Here is a 13,131-nt window from a genome sequence, read left to right on the forward strand (position 1 = left end):
TGCTGCGACCTCTGCTTAACATATTTATAAATGATTTAGAGACGGAGTAACTAGTGAGGTAATTAAATTTGCTGACGACACAAAGTTATTCAAAGTTGTTAAATCGCGAGAGGATTGTGAAAAATTACAAGAGGACCTTACAAGACTGGGAGACTGGGCATCTAAATGGCAGATAACATTTAATGTGAGCAAGTGCAAAGTGATGCATGTGGGAAAGAGGAACCCAAACTATAGCTACGTAATGCAAGGTTCCACATTAGGAGTCGCCGACCAAGAAAAGGGATCTCAGTGTCGTCGTTGATACGTTGAAATGCTCTGCTCAGTGTGCTGCGGCGACTAAGAAAGCAAATAGAATGTTAGGTATTATTAAGAAAGGAATGGAAAACAAATGTGAGGACGTTATAATGTCTTTGTATCGGTCTATGGTGCGACCGCACCTCGAGTATTCATTTCTGGTCACCGCATCTCAAAAAAGATATAGTGGAATTAGAAAAGGTACATAGAAGGGCGACAAAAATGATAAATGGGATGGGACGACTTCCCTATGAGGGAAGACTGAAGCGTCAAGGGCTCTTCAGCTTGGAGAAGAGACGGCTGAGGGGAGATATGATAGAGGTCTATAAAATAATGAGTGGAGTTGAATGGGCATTTGTGAATCGTTTACTCTTTCCAAGAATTCTAGGACTAGGGGGCATGTGGTGAAGCTACAAAGTAGTAAATTTAATATGAATCAAAGAAAATTTTTCTTCACTCAACGTGTAATTAAACTCTGGCAATCATTGCCAGAGAATGTGGTAAAGGCGGTTAGCTTAGCGGAGTTTAAAAAGGGTCTGGACTGCTTCCTAAAGGAAAAAGTCCATAGACCATTATTAAATTGACCTGGGAAAATTGAGCTTTTCTGGGATCTTGCAAGGTATTTGTGATCTGGATTGGCCACTTTTGGAGACAGGATGCTGGGCTTGATGTACCTTTGGTTTGTCCTAGTGTGGCAATACTTACGTACTTCTGTACTTATGAAAAGCACTTATGTCCGTATCCTGATTAAGCCTTATAGAAGACCATGTATTTTATTCAAAGTTATAGCTCTGTGCCTACTTAAGAAGAACATCATCTACATCCTGTCTTCATTTTTCTTGTATGGTCTTAATAACAAAGTATCATAATTCTCCAAACATGTGATTATGTGTGAAACAGTGTTCTACAGAAGTGCTGTTCGGATCTTCCTTTTTATGCAGCTTTTAACCTTCCTTTTAGTTTTGCTTACAAATAAAAATAAACATTGACGTCACGTAAATAACATTTTCAGTTTCTAGAATCATCATAATTTATATTACATTTTTGTTTTGTGACAGGATGTTCAAACTCCAAATAGTCATTGAATTAGAGTAAATAGCACATTTGTTGCATTGGAAAAGTGTCCCTGTAGTATATGGTTTTATGTGTATGGAGAATTGCACTGTATTTTTCTGGGCAAATTTGGAGTGAGTCCCTCATATATTAAAAAAAAAAAAAAAAAATGGAGCAAGTACCACACCTCAGTAGTACAAAGTTTTGTGTGTGCAGGTTGTAAATAAATGTAATGGGGTGTATAGCCAAAAAAAAAGTTGTTTCTGTATTCTGGGTGTTCATCTGCCATCATTTTCTATGTACTACTACTACTACTTATCATTTCTAAAGCGCCACTAGATGTATGCAGCGCTGTACTCTTGAACATGAAGAGACAGTCCCTGCTCAACAGAGCTTACAATCTAATTAGGACAAACAAGAGATATGTAGTCTGCTCATTCATACCGATTAATAAGTTCTACAGTTCCCGTCCTCTCTCCCTCTGTGTCAGACTCTATGTTCTTGTCTTAGGGTGCCTTGGAATTCAGATACAGCCTTTGTCTTGACCACCTCTGGTGTGAGGTTGTTCCACACATCACATTTTTTGAAATATATTTTCTATTGTAAGTGCAATTCTTTCAGTAATAAGCTATTAATCTGTGTTTTTTAATTTCCTGTTTTACTATATTTATTGTGCTTTTGTAGATGAGAAGACATTACATGAAAACCACAGCAAAGAAGGAAAAAGCCTGGAAAATGCAGATGTTTCCAGGTCACCAGCTAAGCCATCTTCATCATGCAGGACCCCACGCAGAAGATCTAAATCAGCTCACACACTTTCGCCTTTTACTGAGCTTTATGAAATCTTTAAAAATCAAATTGACACAGTGCCAAAGCAGCATGATGAAAGTGAAAGGAAATTTGTTTCGAAACATATTAACACTCCACAAAAAGGAAGCAGTCAAAATATTTTGCAGGAGAATACTACCCCTCATACTTACGCATCTAGACGTAGATCTGAGCGAAGGAGCCAGTTAGACATTGAAAAAACAATTAACCTAGTTGGTGAGGAGGGTATCAATGTTGAAAATCAAGACATCTCTTTAGAGGCAAATGATTCAGTGAAAAATCCACATAGTGGTCGTCGATTGACTGCAAGTAGAAAAGAACATAAGGGTAAAGAAAAAGATAATACACCCTTGAAAGAAAATGTTAACGCTCATAAGCAGTATGATTCAGTTAAAGATGAGGACATGAAAATGACCAAAGTTGATGTTACTCCAGAGACAAAAAAGAGTAGAAAGAGCGCTGTGCGCGCAGTTGAAATATGGTCCAACCTTGATAATACTGCAAAAGCATCTAAGAGTCTTGTATCTACTCAAAAATGCAAAAAGTCTCTTCAGGGTGCCCATTTGACTGAAGGTAAAATTGAAATGGATGCCAGTTCAGATGCATTACAAAGTGATCATACTACATCAAAATCTTGGTCATCAAGCTATGATGAAAGAGAAAAAACACCAACTGTTCGATATGAGGAATTTATATCTGTATACAAAGGTACAGTGGGAGAAAGGGGAGAGAGTCAAAAAAGAATTGGCAAGCATCCAAGTCCCAGAAAATCTTTAAGTGCAGAGCAAGTACTAAAGGAAATTCAAGACGATTTGTCTTCAACCGACACCTCTGAAAATAAAAGTTACGTAAGTGCCAGTCAACCATATAAGGTGGTCTTTCTTTCATCTCCACCCAATAATTCACCCCAAAATTCTCCAAAACAAAGCAACATGTTATTTTCAATTTTTAAAGACTCTGGAACAGCTGTTCCAATATTAGAGCCCATTATGCTAGAAAAGGAATCCATGCATGAGACTTCTGTTAGCCAGAAATCATCTGGAACCCCCAAAAGGAAACTAAGTGCTGAATTGAAGCGCACTACAAATGTTAAACTGTCATCTTGTAAAGCATCCGAAGATAATGACATATCAGGTCTAGCCATGCCAGAAAAGCTGTTTGTAGGAGAGCAGTCTCCTGATTCCCTTAATGTGTCTCCTAGAGTACGGAGTAATCGAAAACATACTTCTGAGCATGTGGCCAAAGCAGATTCAGGAATTCAAGAAATAAGTCGACAGTTGACATCCAAGAGTTGTGAAAAAATCTTGTTGCTGGCAGATTCCATTACTTCACTGGAATATCCCAAGTTGTCCCCAAGAAGGAGCAATGGAAAATCTCTGAAAGCGGAAGAAGTTGCCCATGAATTAGGTTTGTGTGGACTACCTTTTGCTTGTTTTTTTTTTTTAAATATATAATTATCACATTTTATACAAAAAGTAACAAGGAAATTAAAGCAAATGTTTCAAATTAGACTAATAGCTATTAAGACCATATTATAGGACCCACGTCTTTTTTTTTTTTTTTGTATGTTAGTTATCTAATTCCAGAAAATAACATTCTCAGAGGACAAGTTGGACACAATAATTCCACATATAGGTGACGTTATCCAAAGTTGCCTGGTGTGGATGTGCTCTCAATCTTTTGGAAGTCACACTGTGCATGTGCTTATCTTCCCATATAAACCACCATGTGGGATCAAGGCAGTCTGCATTTTTCTGCAAATCGGTGCTAATATATCTAGTTGATCTCCTCAGAGTACGCCCAGCTTTGCAAGATTTTTGGCTTTGCTGCTGTCTTATCACTTTTTAAGTTTTCTTGTTTTTCTATTGCCCATTTGATCCTCTTATCTTAGGCATCCCGGCATGGATTTCGTTGCCTGTTTTTCAAAATTGAGGAGTTTGATTTTGCTTTGGTTGCGTTTCTGAAAACTCCCGTTGGCTTAAAAAAAAAAAAGTTCCACTTGTAGCAACAACATGTTAATCACTAAACCCTCATTAGTTGGTGTTTGGTGTCTGGAATCAGATCATGAAGCTTTTTGTGAGCTTTGTTCCAGAATGAGAAAGTGGACCATCAAGAGTCAAGAGAAGTATTTTTGGCACTGAGAAGTCTGCTGAACACCCTTCACCCAATGCATAAGAAAGGTATCTAAGACTAGTTTTTGTATGATCCTATTCTGGAGCAGTGTTAAATGAATTTGTTCAGATGAGTGGTGAAATGGAACACCAAAAGTGTGCCCCACTCTCGGAAGATCTGGGCTATGTCCATGTTGAGAAACCATTTATGCATTTGCATGACCCTGCTCAGCTTGTTCACCGGACTGTTGCTCTTTCCCAACAGGTAAGTTACTGAGTGTCATGCTGCAGCTGGACTTCCAATGCAACATCCTGACTGTTTCCTGACACAGGAGGAACAACCCCATGTCTCCTTGTTTGTTGACTCAATACATGGCAACGTGAAGATTTGTCGGAATGAAGATATCTTGATGCATCAGCCTATCTCTGAAAGCCTTTAGAGCATTCCATATTGTGGATTGGTTCAGGAGGTTGATGTGAAGTTGTGCCTCCAAGGTGGGCCAACGGCCTTAAGTGTGGTGCCCATCTATGTAGAACCCTCAACACAAGTTGGATGCATCTGTATTCGCAGTCTTGTGAGGTGATGGAACTTGGAATGGGAGTCCCTTGATCAGATTGGACCAATTCGTTCACCTTAATAGGAACTCCACAAGAGGAGTGACACTAATGACATCTGCTAGGAACCCTGTGGCTGAAGACCACTGAGATACTTGGGTCCACGCTAAATTTTCTCATAATGGAGTAGTTCTCTGCATGCATTCTAAGTTCTTTTTTAACGTACTGTTGGAATTCCATCTTAATCGGTCATCCTGCAAACACATTTTCCCAAACCTCATGCCTTCCCCAGTGAAAGCACACTGTGCACCGTGGACTGCAAGTGAGCCTTGGCCTTTTTTCTGGAACAGTTTAAAGCCCATAGACAATACATCCAAGCAGGTTGGTGGGGGTGGATATTGGGATTGCATCTTCTTCACTTAACATAGTATATGACAGCAGAAATGGTCCATCCAGTCTTTCCACTTAAGCCAAGTAGGCTGAGTTTTGAGGGTACTTCATATGACTGCACTGGTAGCTCACCTGAGATCAGGCTCTGTTGAAGAGATCTGCCGAGTTGCAAAGAGGTCCACATACCACCCATACATATCTCACTACAACTTTAAGCAAGATTCCCAATGCGACAGCTGGCTTGGTCAGTCAGTCCTGGTGAATGTGTTTGGGGTCTAAAATCTAAGTTGTTCCCCCCCCCACCACCACACAGCCCATTTTGTTTCCTTTTCTGTTTTAAGCTGTACCAAAAAAGATAGAAATTAAGCAGTACCATTTTACTGTTGCTATTGTTGGCCTTTTCCTGTTGCATGCCTTGCTCCTCTTTGTTTCAGTAAGCTTAGTAGCTAGGGCTTTCTGTATATGGAATTATTGTGTTGTCCTTGAAGAAAGAGAAGTTACTCTCCTATAGTAAATGTTCTCCAGGAACACGCTCTTTCCTTAGGCGTTGCATTCTTCTATCTATATCAATCCCACCTGCGAGAACTATACAGGATCTATACACTGCCTTGATCCTGTATAGTTCTTATAGGTGGGATAGTGTGTACATCTGTGGTGCAGTTTCCAAATGCTTCTGATATTAGATGCTGTGGAGCACATCCTCGCCAGGCTCTGTCATGTGTTGTCACCCATATGTGGCAGTGCCCTGCTGTCCTTGGAGAACAGCTACTATAAGTGAGTAACTTCACTTTACCAGTAGTTAGGAATTATTTTATTATATTACATTCCTCCCCTGCCAATCTCAACCTATTCAGCAACCATTCTAAGTAACTGTTCTTGAAAATTCAGATTTTATATTATAAACGTTTTTATTAAGAACCACAGGATAAGATATGACAGACATAAGCATTCAGTACAAGAAAAAACATACACTGGAATATGCTAACCAATTGACAATTGCATAGTGTTTAATTTTTCGTAAAACTACTAGCCTATCCATCAAACCAAGAGAGTCAGGGGATAGGAGGTAGTGTCCTTTGTGGATTAAAAACTGGCTAAAAGATTAGAAAACAGATTGTGGTTAAATGTTCAGTATTCTTAATGGAGAAGGGTAGATAGTGGGGCTCTCCAGGGGTCTGTGCTGTGACCGCTGCTTTTTAACACAAATGTTCTAGAGATGTGGGTAACCAGTGAGGTAATTAAATTTGCTGATGACACAAAGTTATTCAAAGTTGTTAAATCACAAGAGGACTGTGAAAAATTACAAGAGGACCTTACGAGACTGAGAGGCTGGGCATCCAAATGGCAGATGATGTTTAATGTGAGCAAGTGCAAAGTGATGCATGTGGAAAAGAGGAACCCGAATTATTTATTTATTTATTTTTCACTTGTATCCCACATTTTCCCACCTATTTGCAGGCTGAATGTGGCTTACAAAGACCTGTTGTGGCATCGCCATGCAGGATGAAGTATACATTTGGTGTTACAAAGAAGTGTACATTTGGTGTTGCAAAGAAGTCAAGGAAGACAGGATTTGATCAAGAAGTTGTAGAGAGAAACATTCTGCCTAAAGTTGGAAGGGTGTTGTGTTATGGGTAGTTATGGGTTCTTGTGGTAAGCTTTATCAAAGAGGTAAGTCTTCAGAGATTTGTGGAAGTTAGTTAATTCGTTGATCGTTCTCAGGTGGGTTGGAAGTGCGTTCCATAGCTTTGTGGTCATATAAGAAAAGCTGGTTGCGTGAGTTAGTTTGGATTTTAGTCCCTTACAGCTGGGGAAGTGTAGGTTGAGAGAGGTGCGGGAAGATTTTTTTGCGTTTCTGTTGTTATAGCTTCGTAATGCAATGTTCCGCATTAGGATTCACCGACTAGGAAAGGAATCTGGGCGTCATCGTTGATACATTGAAACCGTCTGCTCTGTGTGTGGCAGCGGCTAAGAAAGTACATAGAATGTGAGGTATTCTTAGGAAAGGAATGGAAAACAAAAATGAGGGTGTTATAATGCCTTTCTATCGCTCCATGGTGCGATCTAACCTCGAATATTGTGTTCAGTTCTGGTCACTGCATCTCAAAAAAGATATGGTGGAGTTAGAAAAGGTACAGAGAAGGGTGATGAAAATGATAAAATGGCTGGGATGACTTCCCTATGAGCAAAGGCTCAAGCAGCTAGGGTTCTTCAGCTTGGTGAAAAGATGGCTGAGGTGAGATATGGTAGAGGTCTATAAAATAATGAGTAGAGTGAAACGGGTAGACGTGAATCTCTTGTTTACTCTTTCCAAAAATATTAGAGGTAGGGGGCATGCAATGAAGCTACAAAGTAGTAAATTTAAAATGAATCGGAGAAGATATTTCTTCACCCAACGTGTAACTAAACTCTGAAATTCGTTGCCATAGAATGTAGGAAAAGCACTTACGTTAGCATGATTTAAAAAGTTTTGGATATCTTTAAGAAAAGTCCATAAGCCATTATTAAAATAGTCTTGGGGGAAACTTTACTGCTTGCTTATTTCTAGGATAAACATTATAAAATGTACTGTTTTGAGATCTTGCCATTTACTTGTGACCTGGATTGGCCACTGTTGGAAACAGGATGCTGGGCTTAATGGACCTTTGGTCTGTCCCAGTATGGCAATATTTATGTACTTATATAACATCCCTAATCTCAGTAGCTAAAGGACAAGATCATATACGTGGTTCCTTCATGGTGATTGTGACCCTGCCACCATTCGAAAGCCCCATTTCAACCTCCTGCCTACTGTGCTCCAGTTCACAAATTTAAAAGATAACTACAGGCTTGATTTGGCAACCTGTCCCAGGTAGGCGACCAAATTTGTTGGAATTGCCTCCATGTTCTTGGAGATTGCTTTTTTGTATCTTAACTATTCCATCTTCATCAGATGATATAATTCATTTCTCCATGGAATCACTGAGGGAGCACAAGGTTGTCTCCAGCAAACCACAATGCATTTCCGAGCAAGGAGAAAAGGCTTTGAGGCTTATTTTCAAAGCACTTAGACTTACAAAGTTCCATAGGTTACAAGCCCATGTTGTTGTACCAATTGCAATACTCAAAGTAAAGATCTGGGCTGAGTGAGCACCAAAAGCATGTCATCTGTAAACGCCATACATTTTACAACCTTCCTACCAACTGTCAGATTCTGTACCTCATGATCAGCCCTTTATTTTATTGAGAAAAGGTTTTCAAGCAAGAATAAATAACGGTTACGAGAGGCATCCTGACAGGTTACCCCTAGCCAATGAGAAATAAATCAGAACCCATACCATTTATCACTAATGTTGAAGTGGATTTTTATACAAAACTTTAATCATGTCCACATAGAGGTCCCCATATCTCATATTTTTAAAAGGTTTAAATAAATCTCAATGCACAAATGCCTTTTGAGCATCTATACTAACTAAAAGAGCTGTTTTCTTCCCCATGGCACTATGACCCATGGCTGCCGCAATCCTCTTAACGTTCCTCGCTGCTTGCCTATTTTAGACAAACCGTTCCTGCTGCCAAGGTCTTTGTCATAAACTTAATTTAAAAATTAAGCAGTGAAATTGGCCTATATGGATCCAATGATAAAGAATTTCTACCAGATTTGGGCAGTACAACAATTATGGAATGATTAGCATATGCTGGAAACAACTATTCTTACACACATATTCATAATATGCTTCCAAAGGTGTTATGTTAGTTTATAAAACCGTGCGGTCATAACCATATGTCCCTGGTGCTTTAGACATAGAGACTTGCTTTAAATGGTAGCCAGAATCTTGTGTGCTGTTATTGGTTCATGCAGAGCAGGTTTATCATGTTGTTGGACTTGTGGCAGGTCTAGGGAAGATGCATAGGCTTGTACATTCTCTTGTGATACTTACTGAGTCTCATAAAGATTTTACAATACATAGTAAAGTTTGTGTTTATTCATAACTATTTTACCTTTACGAGATACACCTCTGCAAAATTGTGGAGCTGCCCAAGGCTTTACCAATCAGTCCAGCAGTTTACCAGCACTGTTCCCAAAATGATATAATTTCTGCATATAGAATAGCCTAGACTTAAGTCTTCTTGTGTACTTAACACTCAGTGCCACTCTAGCAGCCTGCAAGTTATCTCTTGACCCTGAGAAGTGAGCCTGCTCTGCTTGTACTTTTCAATCTGTTTTTCTAAATACAGTGATTCCTTTGCTAGCTGTTTTCTCCTACCAGCTACATATGCTATTGTTCCCCCACCCCACCCCTTAGGACAGTTGTTGCTGTCTCCCAAAATAGAATGGTTTCTGATGCATGCTATTATCTTCTACAAGCTGTTTCCATAACTATGAAAGGGAAAATGCCAGTTTTCCCTGCCACGCTCCCCAGTACACCCTGGACATCCATCCATATCACAGCATGGTCTGATAAAGTTGAGGCCCCAGTGGCTACTCCATGAATTCTGTGAAATGTTGATGAATTCACCAGCAGATAATCTAATCGATACATAGACAAATGTGCACAGATCACGTGGGTAAAATCTTTTTTTTTTTTTTTTCTTAATCATTTAATAATTCACAACACAATGTGATTATGCAATTCAGATTCAAATAACAAAAAAGTCACTTTACATGAAAATATGAGGAAACAATAAAGACTATTTTCCGTCCACTATAAAAAGAAAAAGAAGATTCCAAGAAAAGGAAAAGAAATAAAATATTAGATTGTTATTACACAATTACTACCTCTACGTTCCGACTCCTGCCTGCTATGAAGGAGGGCATGTAACAGTCACATCAACTCTAGCATCTAGGAAATCTTTAAGCTGTTTAGGGTCTACAAATTGAAATTGTTTGCCCTCAAGCAATACAATGCATATACAAGGAAAACGTAAAAGAAAATTTGCTTTCAAGGCTTCTACTCTAGAACGCAGATCCAAAAAGGCTCTACGTCTAGCTTGTGTCGGCCTGGAAAGATCTGGAAAAATCCTAACCTTGGAGCCCATAAACATATCATCTAAATGCCTCAAGGAAAGTCTTAAGACTGCGTTCCGTTCCGATCCGGTTCCATCACAAAAGTGACTAACATTGTAGTCCTATAAGTAATCCCATCCAATGAACTTTCCAGGAAGGAAGTAAGGTTCATTTCTTCACCCATTTCTCGTCTAGGGGGATCTCCCATTGTCCCCCTAATATTCCAGATGTAATGGGCCCGAGTTATGGGAGGCAATGAATCTTTGTCCATTCCCAGAATATCAATCATATATTTTTTCACTATCTCAATAGGAGGAATTAAAGGAGACTTGGGGAAATTAAGGAACCGAAGGTTAAGTCTCCGAGATTGATTTTCAAGATATTCCAATCGTTTATGCAAAAAGTTATTGTCCTTAACAAAAACGGATTCCAAAGCCCCCATTTTTTGAATTTTAGTATCCACTTTTTCAATCTTAGAGGACTGCTGTGCTGTCACCTGTGTCTGTATCAAAACTGCTTCTGAAAGAGTTTTAATGTTGCCAGTATTTTCTTTTAACATAGTTTGCATGGAGGAGTGAGTGTTATATACCATATCCCACAGTGACTCAAGTGTCGCAATAGAGGGCTTACTTATTCCACCTGATGGTAAAAGGGAGTGTGGTGGGATCTCAGTACGAGAAAGCTTATTAACGATATCTTGCGGCAGTACCTTTAAGGCCAATTCCGCCGAAAACGCTGGATCCGAGGTCCCACTCAAATTCGCCGCTAGCCTCCCCTCTGTCAGCTCCGGATTCACCCCTTTGGTATCGGATACTGGCCGGGCTGCAGTGAGTGATTCACTTCCTGGCTGTGGTGGATCCCTGCGGTCTCCGGGGCTCAGAGAAACCCCGTCTCCGCTTCCTATTGACGTCGGCGCGTCAACAGTTGCAGAAGGAGTCGACGAACATAGAGGTCCCGGTGGCATCCTGGGGAACTGCAAAGTCGAGGGAAGCTCCCTTACCTTCCCCCTCCGTTTTCCCATCGCAAACGACGGGACGAGGGACCGGCAAGAGGCAACGAACCACAGCATCTCCAGGGAGCTTATTCAGGTGCGTGTGAACACAGCGCCATCTTGGAATCCCGTCCGTGGGTAAAATCTTTATCCATAGGGTGCAGGATTCTCCAAGGATCTACTAGGTCCAGCACCCTTTAGAACTGTTTAAAATCCTGAATTTGTCTATGATCACTTGGTGTCGGTCCTCCCAATCTATCCACAGCATGGTCTAAGACTGCATTGAAGTCCCCTACAATCATTAATGGTAGCTGTAAAAAGTTACTACATACCTTTAATCAGATGTTGAAAAGTAAATACGTTTGGGGCGTGCATGTTAAGGATCACCAATTCAGAGTCTTGGACAGTCAAATGTCCTAAGACATATCTGCCTGAGCCATCCTTTCCCACTCTTTGTACCTTTGTTGGAATTAATTTACTCAGTAAGATGGCTACCTTGGCACTGTGGGTCATATGAGAAGAATACTCCACCTCCCCTACCCAACTCCTCTTTAACGTTTTGTGTTCTAAATCTGAAAGGTGCATCTCCTGCAGACATGCAGTGTTCATATCTTTTATTTTTAAGCTCTTGCAATATTTTGGCTCTTCCAATTGGAAAGTTCACTCCTGCAGCATTCCAGCAACATACCCTCAAGGAGACAGATTCCATAACACCCGAGGACAATTGTTGTTAAAAAAAAAAATGCTATATATGAAATGGACCCAATATCCCGCTCTCATCAGGTCCACAAACTTCCCCTGAGCGCAGATTTATTACAGCATCTAGGTATCAGATTCCATTATAGAATACTAACATGTCGGCATTTACGCACCTACATTTAAGCACACCTTTTTACCCATGTGAATACTAAGTGTATTTGCACAAACTTAAATATAACACTTTAGCACATAAATGACAGTATTCTATAACCTATGCATGTACATTTTTGACAATGGCCATGTACCTCCCCCTGTGCATGCTGTCTTGCATTTAAGAGTAAAGGGTCAGGAATTTGATATACCGTATTTGGTGCAACCAAAGCGATTTACATTTATTATATTCAGGTAGAGCTTATGTTCTTACATAATAGAATGCTGATGAGTGCACACCTATCAGTTTTATGTATGACTGTTACATTAATGCTTGTAACTGCTAGTATTTTATAATATGCAAATGATGCTTCTATTTAAGTTTTTAGATTATAGAATTATTGAGTTTATGTACTGCAGATTCCTCTTTTGGTAATAAAGTATGAAACCATGGTATAGTATCAAGGACCACTACTTTATCTTACAACCTCGTGTTTCTACTACTACTACTACTACTACTTAACATTTCTAGAGCGCTACTAGGGTTACGCAGCGCTGTACAATTTAACAAAGAGAGACAGTCCCTGCTCAAAGAGCTTACAATCTAATAGACAAGTGAACGGTCGGTCCGATAGGGGCAGTCAAATTGGGGCAGTCTGGATTCACTGAACGGTAAGGGTTAGGTGCCGAATGCAGCATTGAAGAGGTGGGCTTTAAGCAAAGACTTGAAGATGGGCAGGGAGGGGGCTTGGCGTAAGGGTTCAGGAAGGTTGTTCCAAGCATAGGGTGAGGCGAGGCAGAATGAGCGGAGCCTGGAGTTGGCGGTGGTGGAGAAGGGTACTGAGAGGAGGGATTTATCCTGTGAACGGAGGTTACGGGCGGGAACGTAAGGGGAGATGAGGGTAGAGAGGTAGTGAGGGGCAGCAGACTGAGTGCATTTGTAGGTAAGAAGGAGAAGCTTGAATTGAATGCGGTATCTGATCGGAAGCCAGTGAAGTGACCTGAGGAGAGGGGTGATATGAGTATATCGGTTCTGGCGGAATATGAGACGTGCAGCAGAGTTCTGAACAGAC

At 40.2% G+C, this 13,131-nt stretch overlaps 1 protein-coding gene across 1 annotated transcript in view; it reads left to right on the forward strand.

The window, feature by feature from the left end:
- LOC115471257 (serine/arginine repetitive matrix protein 2-like) overlaps nucleotides 1-13,131 on the forward strand; it is a 286,543-nt gene that overhangs the window by 168,167 nt on the left and 105,245 nt on the right. The window contains exon 5 of the mRNA XM_030204958.1: nucleotides 2,032-3,582. Within this exon, the coding sequence (XP_030060818.1) occupies nucleotides 2,032-3,582 (1,551 nt within the window). The remainder of the gene's footprint in view (nucleotides 1-2,031; nucleotides 3,583-13,131) is intronic.

This window comes from Microcaecilia unicolor, chromosome 5 (genome assembly GCF_901765095.1).
Source record: "Microcaecilia unicolor chromosome 5, aMicUni1.1, whole genome shotgun sequence".
Taxonomy (NCBI): domain Eukaryota; kingdom Metazoa; phylum Chordata; class Amphibia; order Gymnophiona; family Siphonopidae; genus Microcaecilia; species Microcaecilia unicolor.